This window comes from Lepisma saccharinum, chromosome 21, assembly GCF_977018435.1.
Source record: "Lepisma saccharinum chromosome 21, izLepSacc3.1, whole genome shotgun sequence".
Classification (NCBI taxonomy): Eukaryota; Metazoa; Arthropoda; class Insecta; order Zygentoma; family Lepismatidae; genus Lepisma; species Lepisma saccharinum.
Genome location: NC_139249.1, coordinates 24,198,480 through 24,220,852, shown reverse-complemented (window position 1 = coordinate 24,220,852; position 22,373 = coordinate 24,198,480). Strand labels below are relative to the sequence as shown.

General features: G+C 36.8%; 1 protein-coding gene across 1 annotated transcript in view; it reads right to left on the bottom strand.

Annotated features, from left to right (window-relative positions):
* Faa (fumarylacetoacetate hydrolase) overlaps positions 1 to 8,750 on the bottom strand; it is a 32,586-nt gene extending 23,836 nt beyond the window's left edge. Inside the window, exon 1 of the mRNA XM_083143359.1 lies at positions 8,618 to 8,750. Within this exon, the coding sequence (XP_082999485.1) occupies positions 8,618 to 8,701 (84 nt within the window). The 5' untranslated portion in view covers positions 8,702 to 8,750. The remainder of the gene's footprint in view (positions 1 to 8,617) is intronic.
* Between the last annotated feature and the right edge of the window lie 13,623 nt (positions 8,751 to 22,373).

Sequence of the window (22,373 nt, the reverse complement as noted above, 5' to 3'; positions counted from 1 at the left end):
GGAGTGAGTGGTCGGACGCTTGCCTTCCTTTGTCGGTGCGTTCTGCACCCCAAGATTTACAGTTGTGGTTTTGCCTCCGATGGAGGACACGGAGGTCCGATTAGATGGTGTCGGCGTTGAGTCGACACAGGATTTTCAATCGGCTCGCTTTCCAAAACCATGTACGAAAGTTGCATTGAGATGTTCGGGCATGTTCAACACATATTTGAAATAACAAAATTTTAGTCGCCAGCCCCAAACTTTTGGTCGCCAATGGCGACCTGGCGACTGGAAATTTCGCGCCCTGCACTAAATGCTAGAAAAATCATAGTTTTGTTTCATAAGATCTTCTTACTCAAGTCGAACAGTTTAAAGCAGTTTCACAATATCCACTAAAAGTACACAGAATGCCTTACACCTTGCAGAGTATACTTTTAGCCTGAGTTATGAATGTTATATGATTTTCTACAGTGGACACAGGAAAGCAGTTACAATATGATAAATGAATGGGATATCATTACAGAAGTTTTGGGGCATTCCAACATTACATGAGTGACATTTTACACATAAAAGGCAAGGTTCTAGGTATGAAATTGGATTAAAATATCCACAATGAACTAAATCAGGGTTATTTTCCTGTAGTTTACGGTTATTACAAGCATGAGAAAACAGTTTTTCGTTGTGACATTTCAGGAGAATACACGCTCCCTTCATCAGACATTTATTTTCATTTTGACTAAAGATACAGTTATAACAATGGTTAGCAATTTTTAAACAAAAAATAATCCGTTATATAATGGATGTTGTCAATGTTACATTGTTGTAATATAGCAACTTAACTGTGAAAAGAAGCAGTATGTTTTATTTTTATTTCAGATAAAAAAAAATTGTTTAAAATTATGAATCCCAAATATCATCAGGTAATTCAAATTCATCATTGTTTTCACAAAGTCTCTTGATGTTTTCTGTTACATTAAATTTTAAAGATGGTGGCTTACTCCATTTGTGAAAAAGAAAACTTCATACTGGATCTATGTTACCATTTTCATTATTTAATTTATTCCAGTGTTGTTCTGCAATGAACGCAGCTTCCCAGGCATTCAACTCTATGTTTCCCGTCAATCTTTTAAAATCCTTCTCTTTTTAATCAAATGCTTCTCTTGGATGATGTGAGCTGACAAACCTGTTCTTTGGTTTTGATTTATAATGTCCAAATCATGTTCGTGTCATCTTATTGCCATTTTCCTTGTTGTTTGTCCTACATAATCCTTTGAACAGGAACAACTTATATTATATATTCCTGTGGTTTCCACATCTGGTAGAGAGTTTCTCATTTTGAATGCAGTAAATTAATTTTTAATTTCAATATTGTTTTTAGATCACCAAGAAGTTTGGAATGTACATTTAATGAATTCAAAATGAGAAACTCTCTACCAGATGTGGAAACCACAGGAATATATAATATAAGTTGTTCATGTTCAAGGGATTATGTAGGACAAACAGCACGGAAAATGGCAATAAGATGGCACGAACACGATTTGGACATTATAAATCAAAACCCAAAAACAGGTTTGTCAGTTCACATCATCAAAGAGAAGGGTTTTAAAAATATTGACGGGAAACATAGAGTTGAATGTCTGGGAAGCTTTGTTCATTGCAGAACAACACTGGAATAAATTAAATAATGAAAATGGTAACATAGATCCAGTATGGAGTTTTCTTTTTCACAAATGGAGTAAGCCACCATCTTTAAAATTTAATGTAACAGAAAACATCAAGAGACTTTGTGAAAACAATGATGACTTTGAATTACCTGATGATATTTGGGATTCATAATTTTAAATAAAAAATAATGTGATCAAATTTTTTTTATCTGAAATAAAAATATAACAGACTACTTCTTTTCACAGTTAAGTTGCTATATTACAACAATGTAACATTGACAACATCCATTATATAAGGGATTCTTTTTGTTTAAAAATTGCTAACCATTGTTATAACTATATCTTTATTCAAAATGAAAATAAATGTCTGATGAAGGGAGCGTGTATTCTCCTGAAACGTCACAATGAAAAACTGTTTTCTTATGCTTGTAATAACCATAAACTACAGGAAAATAATTCTACAATGCAAGCAATCCGTACATACAAGAAAAACTATAAATCAGGGTTGCTATGATTTTTTGATTACAAAATTTCCTGACATTTCCAGGTTTTCCAGTTCAAAAATTAATTTTTCCAGACATGTTTAACTTTTGAATCTTCTTTTTTTCAAATAAATGAAGGGCTTGGATGTAAAACATGGTGATATTCGGTAATTTTTGAGTTACAAAGTAAAATGTGCCATCCTTCAATTTTCTAGTGAAATTGCCATGTCATACAATTTCCATTGGACTTAGTGAAGACTTCTGAAATTGGTCAACACAACATGAACACAATTTATCTACAGTATAGCTTCTAATAACGTTTTCTCTTAATGAACTCAGAAATGACCAAAATGTCACCATGTTTTACACCCGAGCCCTTCAAATAAGATAATCTGTTAATTATTATGAATATTTACTTTCACATTTTTTTTTAATTTTTTTTTTAGCAAATTTCATTGTAGAAATTCAAGAACACATGAACATTCAGAGTAAAAATGTAAAATTACAATCGGCATCAAATGTATTGGGTGCTACAATCACGTGCATCTAGCTTTCAGGTACATTATTCCACCAAAACAGATCTCCACAATATACAAACAACAGAAAAAGTTCATAACCCATACACAATTTTTCATTTTCTGGCAGATTAATAGTGGTAGAAAATGATGCTTTTTTGCTTACATTTATAAGTACACAGCATATGGAGAATTTTTTGTTGCATATAGGAATTGTATAGAAAATGCCAACAAGACTAAGGCCGTGTCCGAAAGGTGAAAGACCGTACTTGAAGCGAGCATCCTCCGAGTATGGTCTTGGAGTGCGGTCTTTAAGTCGTGGACTGGAAGTACATTTCGTTCGAATTGCACTTCGACTGCAGCGCCAAATACGATCAGTAGATAAAACTGAGTACTCGTTGTTTTTTTCACGTTTTAAACACTTATTTTTCACCATAGAAATCACATAGCATTTTCAAATGTTTGTACACATACATTTCCACCCATTAGAAGAACTACTATAACCAACAACTTGTTGGCCCATAACGCATATCTACCTGTGCCGCTGGCTTTCTACCTCCGTGATTTTAAACAAATGAACGAGTGCGAAAAACCACGTGACCTAGTCACTAACCATCTGCACTGCGAGCTGTGTACTTGCGTGCTTCTGTTCTTGGTGCTTTTGAACTGTTCTATGTGACGTCACTTCCGCCAAGACCATACTTCAAGTCTGTACTTTGTACCTTTTGGACAGAGCCTGAGATCTATAAAATAATAGACGATAACCTCATCTTCACCAACCTTTCCAATAATTATGATCATATTGCCAATGTACTTTAGTTATCAATCAGATATCTGGACTGCAAGTTTTACTTTGATATTCTTTCTAATATCTGGTGTTATAAAAGTCAAAATTTATTCAGAAATTCGAAGGAACGATAATTTTGCACAAGAGTGAGAATCATAAGAATGAAAGAAACAAGTTTCTAAACTGAATTGGAAGGACTTGAGATGACCGGACCCCTCTCCGATTTTCTTCATATTTGGCATACTCACTAATTGAGGCCTCCTAATCACGAATCTGAAGTTAAAATTTGTCGGAAACGTCTAGAAATTGGAAAATAAGCTAAAATAAGGCATTAGTTTTCGGAATGGAAACTGTCGATTTTCGCGAATTTTTTTGTTTCACAACCAAATATATATATTCCTGATACTACCACGACACCAAATTTTAACTATGTTTGCCTAACCTAACCACGCGCCAATGGTTCGTGAAGCTAGCATCAATGGTTCACAATTTCTAGACGTGACCGACAAATTTTAACTTCAGATTCGTGATTAGGAGGCCTCAATTAGTGAGTATGTCAAATATGAAGAAAATAGGAGAGGGGTCCAGTCATCTCAAGTTATACCACTGAATCTTTTTGAGAGTGGAATCACAAGAACTGAATCCAGAAGTGGAAGTGAACTACTTTGTTCATTTTACAACTTCTTCTCTTGCAGAATCCAAAATATACGTAAATTCCAGACGATCTGCAAAATTCGCTGACAAGGCAAATTCCCGGACATTACCATTTTCCAGATGCATAGCAAATCCTGTAAATTCATAGAATTATGAAGTACTTTGTGGTGTCTGCTAAAAAAAATTGAGTGTAATGACAGCCTGAATGCATGAAAAGCATTAACGAAAATGTGTTACGTGTGTAAAATGTAGCAACATTTTACTTCATTTGTATGTGAAGTATACAGGCTACAGATGCTAATATTTTTTGTTGATTAAATATGCAAATTATATGCATGCACACATATTTAAACCCTAATGCAATTAAAAACACTAATAATTTTCTGATTAATTCATTTCGTTATTTACATGGAGTAAGACCATTTCTTATGGAATGCACCATATGTTATGAAGTTTCTTTTTCACATGAATGTCTGTTTAGATTGTGGAGTTATAACCAAGCAATTAGTTATTTTAGATGGTATAATTAATGTCATTACATGTTTGCCAACTCCTCATGATATGAACTGCATGTGGGGAGTTACGTGTTTGTTTTTATACAAAATGTAACTGAATGTTACAGTATGGAAAGAACAGGAAATGTATTAGAAAACGAGTTACACATGGTTATGTCACGCTTTAGTGTATATAATGTAGGATTATCATTAGAGAGTTTCTTTGAAAGTTGTCCACCTGTGATTTCAGCCATCCAGCTGTGGCTCAGTGGGATTGCATTTATCATACGTATAGAGCTTCAAAGTGTGCTTGCAAATCTACGAATCAGAGTGTAAGGTTGGAAAAGTAAGGTTTGATGTTCATAGTAATTTTACTCTTCAAATTTGCACATGTCTTGTGCATGTAAAACAAAATTTGTGAGAAAAAAAAAGTGGTGTGGGGTATGAGAAACTGGACGTACGCTATTCACACTTGAGGGCTAAATATTTTGCTTTTTGAAATAAATTTCAGGCTTCGTGAAGAGTGTGCCACTTGACACATTTTGTCCCTACAACCATGTAGCAGGAAGTGCAAATTTTCAAAGTATGTATGCTAATTTGTGACAATGATTTTTTTTTTTTTGCATACTTGATAAATTTTTTGGGCAAGAAATGTGGTGCGATTTAAAATAATTGGAAATTTTACATTACTAGATTAAGACTGTTGGATTTGACATTGATAGTAATCTGCACTTTTTGTTAGGTTTGATGTTCACAGTAAGTTGTCATTATTCTTTCAATTTATACATGTTTTTGTGCATGTAGAACAAAATTTGGTTTTTAAAAAGTGGTCCGAGATAGAAGGAACTGACATATGCTGATCACATTTTTGGCTTCATATCTCGTTTATTTGTGGTTCCACCATCTTGAAATATTTCAGACTTGTAAAACATCAAAATGTGTAGAATAGAAAAATATGTCGAAATATTCGGGGGTGAACAGACGGTCATGGATCCATCCTTTCTTTCACAGTTCGAAATTATGCGAAAACCAAGGGTGGACAGATGTATCAAAAAACTGAAATGTGAATTATGCTACTCCCTTTCTTTAAGATTATATTAAAGCTTTTTACATGCACTGTAATTTCAATTATGACGACATACTTCAAAACCATTACCGTGTTGCTCTGAAATACGAAAAAAATGCTGGGTAACGATTGTATAAGTCGGAGACGGATTTCTTCAAATTTACAGGAGAAAAGACGAGAAAGTACTTACGGAATTGCGTTCTTGAGGACTTTCTGAAGCCGGTGAAATTGTTTTTTCGAATCGTGCCACTTATTTGGCCTGTAAGTAAGGCATTTTTCGTCATTCATGCATCTCTGTTGTACGATAGCTCGTGCAGCCATTACCGTCGACTACATGAATAAAATGTTCCGTGCGTTCGATCATGTAACCCCCTGTCAGTGTAGCAACCACGCGGTAGTTTTACAAGATGACGTGTGAGCGGTTTTTTTTTTCCAATTTAAGGTAAGACTCTAGTTTACGTCCTTTTCCTAAGGAATACGTGTCATATATCGTTGGAAAGCTTATTTTATAAGGAATTCAACAACGTAAATCCCAAAGCGAGGAAAAATTTCCTGAAGGAGTAAATCGAGAACAACCGATGTTGTCCGGATATGCGTAATTGAACGTACCGAGGAATTTTTTAGATGATGAAGCACATATTTAGGGGTGAAATGAGTGCTAATGGAACCTAACCTAACAGGCCTAACCTAACCTCGTAGGCATACCTCGACACCGTGAATGGATAGTGGGGCTATCGTGAACAGAAAGTGTAAAAAGAAAAAGGTACTTACCCGAAGAGATACCGGGTGCCGCACCACGATTGCGCACCGCAAATGCAAAGAAGCAATCACCATGCAGATAAGGACGTAAAGTAGAGTCTACTCCAATTTTCGCTTAAGGTTCCATTAGCACTCATTTCACCCCTAAATATGTGCTTCATCATCGAAAAATGTCATCAGTACGTTCAATCACGCATATCCGGACAACATCGGTTTTTCTCGATTTTCTCCTCCAGGAAATTTTTCCTCGCCTTGGGATTTACTTTGTTGAATTCCTTATCAAATAACCTTTCCAACGATATATGACACATATTCCTTAGGAAAAGGACGTAAACTAGACTCTTACCTTGTGAATAGTTTGTGTGGCATTTATCGGTTCATAAGTTTGGAAACACTGCACATCAGCTGGCGATAGACAACGTGAGTCAAGATTTGCCCGCCGAATTAGCAACGACCAATAAATGATTATAATGTTAAAAATAACTTTTTTCATGGGAAAAAAAGTGATCCCCAGCTTGAAAAATGTTCCGGTATGCATATGAGGTAAGTAGAAATGATTTTTATTTGAGGTAACATTATCGTATGGGTAAAACGGATTCCTTCAAATTTCCTTCAAATTTACAGGAGAAAGTACTTACGGAAATCATTTTCTTGAGCGTTTTGGAAGTTCCTGAATGTAGATTTGATCCATTTTAATGTGAATGCGTGTTGTTTTCTGCGAAAATCTCTGTCCGACACGCTGTTTCTGCTCCCGCCATTTGCTTTTTGCATGAGAGTGCAATGTTCCGTGTGTTAAGACGATGCAACCCCGTAGCCAGTGTTTCAGCCTCGCCGTGTTTTCACTAGAACCACCTGTCGGGTTCGGAACAAGCCATTTTTCCCCGAATGGGTGTCACTTATCGCACAACATTGTAGCAACATTGTGTTCCGACGTCACAGGAGAGAGCTGTTTTTACAATTTTTCTTTGTATTTATGCTAATGGAACCTAACCTAACAGGCCTAACCTAACCACGTAGGCATTCCTCGTTTGACGTCAATATTCAAGGTTGCAAGATTGTTGTGCGTAAAGGAAGAGAATTAACGAATTACGAAAGAAAGATGGTTCCGACCCGAATGGGTGTCACTTATCGCACAACACTGTAGCAACATTGTGTTCTGACGTCACAGGAAAGATCTTTTTCATGTTAGGCAATAGAAAGGTAACGCGTCTCTTAAGGAAAATATTATTTTTTCTTTGTATTTATGCTAATGGAACCTAACCTAACAGGCCTAACCTAACCACGTAGGCATTCCTCGTCTGACGTCAATATTCAAGGTTGCAAGAATGTTGTGCGTAAAGGAAGAGCATTAACGAATTGCGAAAGAAAGATGGTTCCGAATTGCGAAAGAAAGATGGTTCCGAATTGCTGTGTATGGACAATGAACGTGGTAAATCGCAAGGTTATTTTACAAGTTCTACACGTAAATGCGACGTATTAGCATAATTTCAAATAGGGGCACGAAAGTAGATATTTTCCGGTGAACGAGGTTGCACCACTGCATAAATCGACAAAACACTCTCAGAACGCCCCCTAAACCTGTATGCTATGACGGCCATAATGTGTTACAGATTCGAAACAACAAGTAACAGTAAGTACTCGTAAATAAAGAAAATAAACATTATCTTAGTTATAAATGCATTATTTCGCCTTAAGAAATGTTCCGCAACACGTTAGCAATGTAAAGAAGTCCGAAATATATGATTCGTAGGTGTTTCACCCATACGATAATAGTACCAAATTGTGTTTACAGCGAAGTGCAATTTTATTCAAAACAGACGACATGACGCCTGGCTTAAAGACGGCAAGCAGTCCTCCGGTAGTGTCATTATGCCGTGACCCCTATTAGTGACACGGCACCGTCGCTGTTCCTCAGCCGCATAGCAACCAACATAACAAATTCAACCTGTTGACCTTGATACAGCAAAACGCTCGAAAATAAAAATGGAAAGTACTAAGTTTAAAGAGAATGCGTTATTATTATTATAAACGTACCAACGATATACTAACAAATAAATTACTCGGCTCGAGTTCACAGGAAACGATAATCTGAATGAAATTCATATTTACAATTTTCATTTAAAAGAGCAACAGGTGCAAGGTCAACCGGTGAAGTAGAAACGTGGTTGAAACAAACTACATTTATAGAGCAAATACACAAAAGTGAGAATTTCTTACATCATCATTTGTAGAAAATATTCCGTACGGAAGGTTCTGGATTGGAAAATCCGTGTCACTTGGGTATGATATGAAACAATCCATGATTTAAATGTACAGATTCTTTCACTTCAAACGTTACGATGCTTTTGCACAAAACAAATGAGCCTCTTTTTCAGTGTAACCAACCACCTAATATAAATAAAATTTCCCTCTTCCGTAATATCCCACCAAATCCACTATTTGGAACCGCATATAATGAAACTTTTCATATTGTTCTTCTGCATTTAAACATATGTCAGCCGTTATCCAGTAAAAAGTAAGCTATATTTGACAGTTTTATCAATAATTATCTTCAATAAACAGACCAAGTAAAGTTACAGCAAGTACTTACAGCACAAAATTTCCCTTTCATAGAACGATTCTGCCTTCTCATACACAGTGTTGCCACATGAAGGGAAATTTCCCTTTTGCAGGGAAATTCGGACCGAAATTTTAGCCAAAAGGGAATTTCGATGAAAAATATCTCAATTTCAGGGAAATTTTAAAACATCTGACTTCATTATTACAGTTTATGTTAAGTTCCAGTTTCATATTCACATTTTCATTTTTTCTGCTCCCTTGAATATAGCCTGTATCTATTTATATTTCTGTTAAGTACATCGCTTTTCTGCACCTTCGGATAATAGTAACGGTGGGCATTAGCAATTAAATGGATTCCTGACCAGGATCCAAATCTGGGACATCTGGTCAGGAAGCAATGAAAGTGACATAACTAACTAACTAACTCTCTAGCCTTCTTAAACCCGAAGGTTCATGGCTGCAGCAACACAGGCCTTCCATCTGTCCCTATCTTGAGCAAGATCTATATACTCTTTTCCATCCCTACCGATTTCCTTTAGGTCCATCTCAACGTTGTCCCTCCATCTTCGTCTTGGCCTTCCTACAGGTCTCTTACCATCTGGTTTCCCAACAAGAATCCTGTAAACTCCTCTTTCCTCTCCCATTCGTACCACATGGCCTGCCCACCTAAGTCTTCTTGATTTAATTATTCTAATAATATCTGGACATGAATACAAATTATGTAGTTCTAAATTATGTAACCTTCTCCACTCATCTGTCTCCTCATCCCTTTTAGGTCCAAATATTTTCCTAAGGATCTTATTTTCAAATACTCTCAATTTATGTTCCTCTTTTAATGTAAGGGACCAAGTTTCACACCCATATAATACTACAGGCAAAATTACTGTTTTGTATATTTTAACTTTTAGTTTCTTAGATATTAAACGAGAAGACAAAAGTTTATGAAGAGAGAAGTAACATGCATTTCCTGAATTAAGTCTACTTTTTATTTCCTCTTTAATATAATTTTCATTTGTTAATATTACTCCTAAGTATTTGAATTTGGAAACAGGTTCAAACGAGTTGTTATCAATAATTAGATTTTGATTATTACATAACACTTGGTTTCGGCCTGTAAGCATATATTTAGTTTTCTCTTTGTTAACTTCCAAACCTATCTCTTTAGCAGTTTTGAAAAATATTTTAGCATTATTCTTAATCGTATTTATATCATCCCCCAGTAAGTCTACATCATCTGCATATGCTAACAACTGAGTCACACCATTTAATTTTAGTCCTTCTTTAGTTTCTTTTACCTTCCTTACAGCATATTCTAAGGCAAAATTAAAGAGCAATGGAGATAATGCATCTCCTTGTTTTAACCCATCATGAATTATAAATTTGTCAGACATATTATTACCCACACGAATTTTACTTTCTGTTTCACTGGTGCATATTTTTATCATACTAACAAGCTTCTTAGGTATTCCAAACTCTACTAATATATTATATAATTTATCTCTTTTGACCGAATCATATGCTTTTTTGAAATCAATGAATAGCTGATGGACATTTTGATTATATTCCCACTTTTTTTCAAGTGTCTGTCTGATGTGAAAAATTTGATCTGTAGTTGATCTGTTACGTTTAAATCCACATTGATAATCACCTATAATTTCATTAGCATATGGGGTTAGTCTTGTTAAAAGAATGTTAGACAATATTTTGTATGTTGTTGAGAGTAGAGAAATTCCACGGTAATTATTGCAGTTCATTTTATCACCTTTTTTAAACACAGGAACAATTATGGATTCTTTCCACTGTTGAGGGATTTCTTCTTTATTCCATATTAAACAAATTAATTTATGAATTTGACATATTAATGAATTTCCACCATATTTAATTAACTCAGCTGGTATTAAATCAATGCCAGGTGCTTTGTTATTCTTAAGCCTTTTAATAGCATCTTTAACTTCAGTCAAGTTAGGTTCTGGAACTAAAGGTTCTGCTGTGTGTACTTCACTTACTTCTGATTTATCTCCTACATGGACATTTAAAAGGTCATTAAAGTAGTTCTTCCATCTATTTAGAATATCGCTTGGGTCAGCTAGAAAATCACCGTCTTTATCTTTTATCAAGTTTACTTTAGGTTGCCACCCCTTTCTAAATTCATTTACACCTTTATATAAATCTCGGATATTTTTATTTTTGCTGTTTGTTTCAATTTCGTTAATTTTGCTTTTCAAGTAATCTCTTTTTTTACTTCTAAACGTGCGGTTAACTTCTCGCTTTATTGTATTATAATTGCTTAGATTTGTATCATCCGAGTTATTTAACCACCTAAGTCTAGCCTGATTTCTTATTTCTATTAGATTATGACATTCATTATCAAACCATGGCTTACTTTTTCTCGGTTTATGGTATCCTATACTTTCTTTAGCTGCTGATTCTATTGCATTACGTATGTGCTCCCAATTCTTATTTACGTCTGTTTCATTTATATTTTCATCATCATTTAAATCCTGCAAAACCTCAAATCTATTTGACAGTTTAATTTGGTAATCTTTCTTAATTCTTTCATCAGCAAACTTTCCTGTATCAAATTTTATAACTTTTAGATTTTGTTGCTTATGATTTATCACTGAGAGTCTTTGTCTTAATTTAGCAATTACTAAATAATGGTCACTGGCACAGTCAGCACCTCTATGTGTACGAACGTCAATTATACTAGTATGCCTTCTCTTATCAATGAGAATATGATCTATCTGATTATGAGTTTTACCATCTGGAGAAGACCAGGTATATTTATGAATATCTTTATGTTTAAAAGTGGTACTTTTCACAATTAAATTCTTTGAGGTTGCAAAAGTAATCAATCTTATACCATTATCATTACTTAATTCATGAAGACTTTCTTTACCAATCGTGGGTTTAAATGTATCTTCTTTGCCAATCTGTGCATTACAGTCACCTAACAGAATTTTCATATCATACTGAGAAAATTTATCAAAGACCTGTTCTAACTCTGTATAAAAATCATCTTTAGTATTATCATCTTTATCTTCCGTTGGTGCATGTATGTTTATTAAAATAATTTTACACCACCTACCCTGTAAAACTGCATATGATATCCTATCATTAATAAATTCTACTGTTTTAAGAGCCGAGATAATTCTATTATTTATGAAAAAGCCTGTTCCAAAATTATGATTTTCAGTACCACCATAGAAAAAATTATAATTTTTAGTTTTACAATTCCCTTCTCCTGGCCACCTAACTTCCTGGACAGCTACTACATCTAATTTATACTTCAGTATCTCATTAACTGTACACTGAAATGCCCCAGGCCGGTAAAGGCTCAGAACATTCCAGGTGCCTAATTTAATATCCTTATTCCTAACGTAGATCTTATCCTTAGTCCAGGGACCTCCCAAAGTAGTCCCCACCCGGAGATCCGAACGGGGGACTATTTTACCTCCGGAATATTTTACCTTGGGAACATCCATGGCCTTATATTTCTGTTTCTTGACATGTCTTTTTACAGTGCAGAGTTGTCAGCTCTACGCCTAACCCCCGATATGAATGGAGGAACTACTACACAAGACAAACACAAACACATTAGACAGCACAATTACTACACAAGACGAACACAAACACATTAGACAGCATAACTACTACACAAGACACACACAAACACATCACAACTACTACACAAGACACACACAAACACATCACAACTATAACACAATATAAACACACACACACCACAACTACTACACAATATAAAAAAAACAAAAACAAACACACACACACACACAAACACACACTCGTGGAAGTGATCGATTTGCTATACCGGGACGGTAATACGAGACATTATAAATATAAATATATAAATTATACACAATCATAATTATAGCATAAATAATGCAAATATTGTTGTCTTGTAGTATAATTTATCTGGAGAGAATAATGCAAATTTTCAATTTTCTTTATAATTTGTTACAAAATTAGGCATGAGCCTGGAAAAGGAAAGTGACATGTATGTGGAAAATTTAATATTTTTTATTCACACAGACATGGGCCAATTTAAATACTACTACTACTGCTTCCACCACCACTAATAATAATAATAATAATTACGGCTACTGCTACTAACACTACTAATATTTACTATTATTATAACACTACTATTATTGTATGATTTGCTTAGGCGAAGGGAAAAATTGGTCCAAAAAGGGAAATTTTGCCCCTTGGAAAGGGAAATTGTGCCCTCATATTGTGGCAACACTGCTCATACAGGTTTACCTCAGTACACTGTTGCAGTGTAGCAACTTCCTACAGAAGTTCGTACGTGTCGAATTCGTGCGATTTCGTCAGTTGCGTATACGCTGGTCTAGTGAACGTCACTTCCGGCGCTGTTGCCATAGCAACGGTATACCTGGCAATATACAACGCGCTGTCCGTACTTTCCCCATGCAGTTAGTATTGGTTTTGGTTTGGTTTGAGTTGGTGTTTTAAGTCCACTTTATGCACAGTAAGGCTAATCGGGACTGGACCTACAGTTTAAAGTGGGATCCGAACCACTTGTGCCTCCACCGGGTATCGAACCCGGGACCCCTTGATTACAAGGCAATGACGCTACCACTGCGCCATGGGGGATGCCCAGTTAGTATTGGAAACGGACCGCAAGGGATACTAGTACCTTTTGTTCTTAGTGATAGGGTTTTTCAACAAAAATGGTAATATGTATCTTACACCATTGTAAAGATTAGATTCAGAAGAATACGTACATAAAACACAGGTTGCTTACAGGTGACAAGTTAAAGAAAAAATGGAAGAACAAAAGCAGGCACTTTCCATGAAAGTGACAGGCAACTTACGATTTCTTCGGTTTCCGCTACACAGGCTTGTTGACGGGTAAATGAACGTAAGTCGCATGGTTTTTTTTGTCTGTGGTCAGATAAGTCTTATTGCTATGTGTATGATTACAATAATTGTGCACATTAGGCATATTTCGTGCCTTTGCACTAATGGGTATTCAAAAACTACAATGCATTTTCTCGGTCGGAAGAATACATATGTGTAGTACATAGTAATAGCATATCTATGGTAATAGACGTCGAAAGAAATTCTTGTAGGGGTAGTCAAGCCATTGACATATTTTAATAGTAGTAGCATGGTAGTAGTAGTAATATTGGGAGTGTCTAAAGTGATTTCAGTCAATAGCCGGAACAGCAACAATCAAATGAATAGGGACGAGTACTGCTACTGCTAATATCAACAACAATAATAAATGCAAATGAAGATAACAATGGTATATTATTATTATTATTATTATTATTGATTGGTTGATTTTGTGTTTTAAGTCGTTTATGCACAGTAAGGATAATCGGGACTGGACCTACAGTCTAAATTGTAATCCGAACCACTATGTGCCTCCACCGCATTATAATTATTATTATTATTGCATCCAAAGTAAATGTGTAAACTCAAGGTGTATCACGTCTGTTATTTCAGGAAATTAGGTTCGCACTTACATCTTAAACGAATGGGACTTTCCAAAATATATTATGTTCTTGAATTTCCAGAAATTCTGAATAATCGTAACTCGTAAATAAGCGATTTCTAACCGAAAATATTTTACTCCCATTATAGATTATAAGGAATTGAGTTAAATAAAATAACGTTGGAACAAATACGTTATTTTATGACAGGAACACAACACAACTGACAATGGCAAACTGACAACAATGCGAAAGAAATCTCTCCCCTAGAAGCTTATCTTCCAGCTTCTTGGAAATTCACCCCTTTTCCGAGTGATGCATATCGCTGTGTGCATTAAGGACAGTAAGGGCGCAGTAAGAATGATAAACTAAGAAAGACCGATACTTCACAAAAGGTTCACTTTCGGCGTTAAAATATATTTTCAACCGAACACCCTAACTGCAAACAGAAAATGTTAATCACAAGTAGAAAGTGGATTACCAGATTAGAAAAACAAAACTTCATTAGCTGAATGGTTTACGTAGCCGAAGAGTAGACGACAGGCAAGAGAACACGCTGGCAACGCTAATTTTCACCCTACTTACAATTTTTACCAAACGGAAAAGAGAAGTTTTAAAAAATCTTCCTCGACGAAATGATTTTCCAAGCTAATATTAATCAAAAATTACTTGAGAAGCACAATGTCAGGAGTGATAGCGAGAGAGCTCGAAAACTAGCAACCAAGAATTTGCTTCCATGAAAAAATGCAGAGGACTGCTGATGATCATTTGACAATATCGTAATTTTTGTAATAACAGTCTGTTTTCATATATAATTATAATATCTAATTTTTTACAGTTTCTTTGTTGTCTTAACCTTTCGTATCAGTTTTTACATTGATTCAAATTACATGTATGCATTTTCATGTTTTTATATACCTAATATAAATGTGGGCGTGAATTAATATTTTAGAAAATAAATATATTTGTATATTTTGAAACGAGTATGGGCGCACAACTGAAAGTTGCGCGGAGGGAGGAGGGCGCAGAGCATGTTAGTTACGCTACTGGATAAATTCCTGGCGACTGGAGCCTACTGACCGACCTGAAGGAGTTTTCAGCGGGGCAGCCCATTATTAATTACAACAAAGTGTTTTCATTCTAATATTTTTACATAAAAGAACATGATAAAGTGATTAGTTGAAATAATATCAAGATAATGATGGACAGAGGAAACGGCACATGTTGTGTTCTACCCCTTTGTCCTCGTGATAGGCTGGTAACAAAGGAATAGAAGCTACGTTGGTTATGCAAAATATTTAATCTGGTTCACGTAAATATAAAGAAAGGTAGTACACATACACAAAGCTGCTATTAAGAAAACCACTGCAAAATTTTCGAAGATGTGCTAGGCACAACACGTGCGACATCTAAGTATCGCTTTCCTTAACATCATATTCTTTCCTTCATGCTTGCTTTCACCCTTACTTTGACGACGCCTTCTTATCTTATGCATCTGAAACTACGAAACTGGTTCTCCTTACATGCTAACTCTCCCTCCTTCATTGTTTTCGGCTCATCTTTCCAAAACCTCAGCAACGCTCCATAGCCAACGCCATGTTACCGACCTTAGCAACGACCATAGCAACCGGTTGTTTAATGCCAATATGGCTGCACCCATACGCGGGCCCAGCAGACGACTTGCAGGGGCGGCGCCAGAAATTTTCGACCGGGTGGACAGAAGCTGTATATTGATAGATTAAGGTGGGCAGGTAGGTATATATATATATATATATATATATGCATGTAAGACACATATATGTATTACATACATGCATATGTATCCCCTTGTCTCTTAAACTCTCGATTTCCCTTTACTTCTTTTCCCTTTCCTTTTCGTCTTTTCTGTTTTACTCCCTAATGCCTTCTTATATCTTTCTTTCTCAGCTTGTTACCTCTTTCTCCCTTTCACTTTCTCTCGTTCCATTCTTAACTGCCATGCACACACACATTGCATGTGTGTGTGTGTGTTTGGTGTCTTTCCTCTTCCTTTTCTAATCTATTCTTGCATCTTGTTCCACTTCTTTGTCTCCGATGAACACAATTATTTCAATGTTTGTGTGTGCGCAGCCATACATTCTAATCACATTCTTTCCTTCATGTCAATGTAGTGAAATAAATGTGAATTGGTTGCTTCACATTTTGTCCTTCAAGTGCAAAAATACAAGGCACGTACCTACTCCACTTTATATACTAGGCGACAGAGATAGAGAAATTGTGATGCTAGACAATAGTGAATAATTAAATGACTTTTTCGTATTTAAATGCATGTTCCTGATCATATTATTTTCACCATATGAGTTTTTGACTGAAATTTGGGGGTTAATGATCACTTTTCTTGGTTTACAAGGTTATTGAAACTGACAAATGTATCTGAATGTTTGCAGTAACGGCTATCGGGTGCCAAAACTTGAGGGCAAGAACAGTTTATTTTTTTGGTAGAAAAGTCTTAGCATTAAGAGGCCATAGTGGGGGTGCAACAAGTGGCAAAATGTGGCGGGAGCGGGGGAATTCTCCTCCTAATCGCCTGCCCTGGACATTTGGATTAAAATTAATGCCTTATTAGGAATGTAAACACACACACACGAAAAACCAATTGCTTGTTCATTCTGCGTGAAGTATCCCCAGGCTTATGAAAGGATATTTTGACAAAATATCGCCCAAAAGTAATAATCAAGTAACATTGAAAAATCTGTGAGTTAAGTTGTTATTCGTTTTCTGAAGTAAGTCTTCGTTACCCATGCGGGAGAAGTGATACACGTATGGTTAGATGAACACATGCACTGAGGTAACAAATACTTTACATTTTGTAGAATGTGATTTTGGACACAAGGAATCCATCGAAATTGATCACTATTATTAATAATAATAATATCACATATCACATAATTCATATTTTTTTCACAGGCGACTTGGGTTGTATGGCGTGACCTATTCGAAAGCGCTCAAATGTCAACCTCTATCCTGCGCAATATACCCTGGAAACATTAATCTTGCAGGCGAACGAGTCTCTGGTGCCTGGAACCACAGTCAAAATAATAATTGAACCTCATTGTCGCCATTAGCCAAAATTAGCTGAAAAGTGACTTCACATAGAACAAATCAGTCGAATCAGCAACAACTTATTCTTCCAAAAGTGGAGCTTCGAAAGTTGAGGTGGTACTTTCAATTTCACAGTGTTTCATTGTTGGATCAAGGCAGCTAACTCCGTGAACAATAAAGTTGTTTTCCGAAAGTCTCAAATATACAATACACCCTCTTAAATGAACGCATCTTTTATGGTGATAATGTAATACGTTCCCTTCGAGTTCTTTCTGTATATTTTTTTCTCCAATGTCATAACTTTGTCGCCTTATAATGAAGAGGTTCTGGTTTCTACTGCTCCCTCCCCAGGTGGAAGCACAATGCACACTGGTTCGGACTCCACTTTAAACTGTACGTTTAGTCCCGATTAGCCTATCTGAGCATAAAATTCGACTTGAAAACAAATGAACAAAATTTTCTTATGGATACCTTTTCATCTTTACTTCATCTGCATCTGCAGATTCTGTTGACCTTTTCGGCTAAACCTCTGATGCTTCTAAAGTTTAAACCATTCTCAACGTGATTGATTAGTTCTCTGACGCCCTCAAAACAATGCTTTCTTTCCAACCCCTTCTTCTTTTAATTCTACGTGAGTTAATCACAAGAAAAATTGCATGATTACGTAACTGATAGGTAAAATGTATGTGTGGAATTAGGATTTCTAAATAATAATCAATTCAATAATTCTGTTGCTTTTTTAAACCCACATAACTGTAACATCAAAATTAATATACCTCGGTATTGTAGTGATTATTGTGATTGCTTCTTATTAGTATTTATTAGAACGAATACAAAGTTGTTATTTTGAATACCATGTATATATTTGAAAATGACAGGGTGTAAAATATGTATAAATATAAAAATTGTAATGAAATGAAGAAAGAGACACTTCTGGAATTTCAATGTAGACCTAATTAAAAAGTCGAAATAATTTATTGTGTTGCTGGAGGAAGCAACGCTGAGGTTTTTATTTGTTTATTTAGATGTTATTTTAATCATGCGCAGGCCGGGATTTATATATGTGAAGACCCAGAGCTTACAACACCGAGACCTCACCCCAATCCCCTCCACAGTTTCAATTATAACTTTTTGCCAAGTTATATACATTTAGTTATATACATTTTTCATCACATCCGAAGTACCTAATTTTTTCATTATGTGATACTTTTCAAAGCAGTTCTTTCCCCAGTGAAGGTCCGGAGCTGCAGCCCTCAAGCTCACCCTAAATCCTGATCTTATTTTGACCATACCCTGCATAATTTTGCACCTCCTAAGCCCACTAACTGCTTCTAATCATAGAAGTATTCAATTGGTTTTCTTGTTTCAAGATCTCTAGTAATTCCTCTTGCTTTCTAATGACAAAGTTAAATCAGCTCTTTATGGAATGATGATATGTGAACATTTCTAGTATAGATAATATTCATTAGTAAAATATACATGCAATGAACGCCAGAATACACTTATTTGTTTCAACATTCGCATATCTCTAAGTATATGTACTTAGTGAATTTGATTGGGTGGGCAATCGGGTGGGCACAGGAATTTTTGGGTGGGCGCTTGCCCACCCCTGTCGCCGTCCCTGACGACTTGACCAGCGTATTATGCACGAATGATTTAAATCGATCGTCCAGGTTGCGTCTTTTAACTACGTTTTCAGGTGAAACCATCATCGCGGAGACCTGGACGCGAAGTCATCCTTGCGTCGATACTTCCTACGGGGAAAACTGAACCCTTGCCTTCAGGATGGAGTTAAGAGTTCTATACCCGGTTCGGATCCCACTTTATACTGTAGGTCCAGTCCCGATTAGCCTTAGTGTGCACAAAGTGGACTTAAAACACAAATTCAATCAATCAACCAATCCAGGATGGAGTAGTGGGAATTGGAACGCTGTTGCCTTGTTGATGTTGTAATTAAGGGGTCCTGAGTTCGATTCCATTGCACAGCGGTTAAGATCCTACATTAAACAGTAGGTCCAGTCCTGATTTGCACTTTTCTTCCTATCTTGGTTCGTCCTTTTGTCAGCAGAGTTTTCCCCAATTCATATGCATCATAACATCAGATATTGTTTTATTATGTTGTCCAAGAGGGGAAAAATGTGTAGTGGCAACCATGAATCTATGCAGAATAGATATTGCAGTTAGTATCGCTGAACTCTTGCTTAGACATAAGTAATAATTAAAACGTAGTAAGGAGGGCGAGATACAGTTTGCATAAGGCGCACATTTCTCTCAATTCTGTTATACAATGCTCGCGAGTATCAGAAAAAGAGAGAGCAAATTCTGGAAAGTGACTTCTCACGTTGCACTGGTTGCAGCAGTAAACGAATCTTCAGGACAAATCTTATGGCGAATGAAACCCCCCACCGCAATGGTACCTGCAGAGGGGGACAAGGGGGCACTTCCCAACACCCCCCGAGAGTTCTGGAAAGACTTCATATCATTCAAATTTTGAAAATGTAGCATGAAAACGTGGACGAGACGTGCCGTGAAAGCAAGCAAATTAAGTGCCTATTGTAACTCATAGTGTACGATAGCTCATTGGCGACGTATTGAAGACTCAATATACATGTGACTAAGGTAGGGTATGCCATTGATATTTGATATTTATTGATATTGGTACGAACCCTTCGGCTGTGCGTATCTTACAATATTGTTACATAAACACCCCGACCTTAAACATGCACCCCCTTTATCATACATTCAGAAACATTTATAAACAGAAACATTTGGAAAATAATTACATACTATGTACATATATAAATAGCAATGTGGTCCTCTTCTTACATTTGAGATTGTTCATTTTCACAACACTATATTACACGCTCCACCTATGCTTGAGCCCCTGCTGTTCCGTACCCTTCACTTTCACTGACTCCTTGCAGCATTTTCCTGCGCTCCCTCCAAACTGCATGTAAATAGGAGCCCAGGGCTTTGATATTTACATTTGTTATACCACTCCTCTCTTCCCTACATATAGCCTGGATGGTTTGCTCAATGCTGTCCCTTACACTGTCCCCCCATTTGCGTTGTCTGAGGGGTGCCGACCAAACACACTAGTGTAGGATGTGAGCCCTCGTCTCCTCTTCGCCGCATAACGTGCAGATGGCACGACCGTCCGACCGTCCGACCCCTTGACTTTGTGTTGCCTCCACCCCCCTAGCAGAAACCAGGCGAATCCACTTCTTTGCTGGTACGTACACGTATCAATGTATCGTTTTCTCCCCCCATTCCCCCCACACCCCTGGCGGTTGTGCGGCGACGAGCGTTACCTCCTCCCTACATTCTGCCATGATGTCTTGCCTGCTACTGCCCACCAACCTTTCCCTTATGATTTGCAACATCCCAGTTTCGCACCTCCCGCCCCTCACCTCTTCCCACAGTTCCCCCAGACCCATTCTGTACAAGTCATCCTTAATCCCACTTGCCCAGTGTCGTGTGAACCCTTCCTCAATCTGAACTCGCAGACACTGTTCTTTCAGTGAGTCTCCGGCCCCTTGTTCCAGCTTCATCCAGTACTTGAAGCATCTCATCCTCGCTTCGACATCCTCCCTATGTTTTCCCATATCCCTCAGGACGCCACACGTGCTTGCACTCGTGCTGGTTCCCAATATTTGTTTTAAAAACCGCGCTTGTGTCTGATTTGCTACTCGCCCCCCTACCCTCCCCCATAGTTCTGCGCCGTAAAATAGGGTTGCTTTCACCGTTGCTTCATAAATTTGGTCCAGCAATCTCACACTGACTGTAGGGACTTTCCGTTGCAGTCGCTCTACCTTGCCCAGCCCATAACAAGCTTTTCCCTTTCTGTCTTCGATGTGCTTTGTCCACTCTCCTGCCATACTCAGCGTGATGCCTAGATAGGTGAAACGTTTGACCCTTTCAAGCTGGCTAAGCTTCTGCGCTGGTTGAGCGAGGAGTTTGGCGTGGCAGATCCTTGCCGACTGGGGGAGACGTAGGACTAACTGGACACAGGCTGAGTATACTGTATTTCCGTGTATTACCCTTTTTGGGCCTGCATGGCCAAGTGTAATTTGCCTAACGTTAATATAGTTATTTCGACTTCTTAAAAGTGCTAGAGAAGGATTTTTTTTTTAAAAGATAGATTGCTCCGGGTCATGTTGGCTGTGGGGGTTTTGGGCGGGGCTGCAGTTGGCTCGGACTCGTATAGCCGTTACGTACTGACTTTTGCCAATCTAATTGGACGGACTGTTAAAATTTAATTGGGAGATAATACATAGTTATTTTTGTTGAGTTAACTAAAATGTGGTTCTTAGGTGTTTTGATTGGGTATGAATGAACCATGTGATGCATATATAAATTTGGAAAGTATATTTAATGATATGATTTGTTAATAAAGATTATGGATGAAAGAATATTAAGTTTACATTAAATAGTTTAAATACCTACTGAAGGATAATTAACTTCCACTGCGAAGATAATATAATCCTCGTCTCAGTTCTTTATTATTTATAAAGGGGAAATAAGAGACGTACAGGATTATACTATGCAAATTATGCTGGTGATTCTTTATGAGGGAAAGCATCACCCCACCTTTCCTCCACTTTCAGCACTGCTGCTCCATCTGACAAAAAACCTGCGGGCCCCGCCCTCCAACTTAAAGTTTTCATTTATCATCAGAAGCGAGGAGGGGTGGAATACCGCGGCCATAAAACAAAGTCATTGGACAGGTCATACCTCATTTAAAATCATGCAGACATGTTTGTGATTAACAGGACCCTCCCCCCCCGAAAGATTTATCAAGTACTAAAATTAAATAACGAAAAATATATTCGTTTAGCCATTTTTGTATA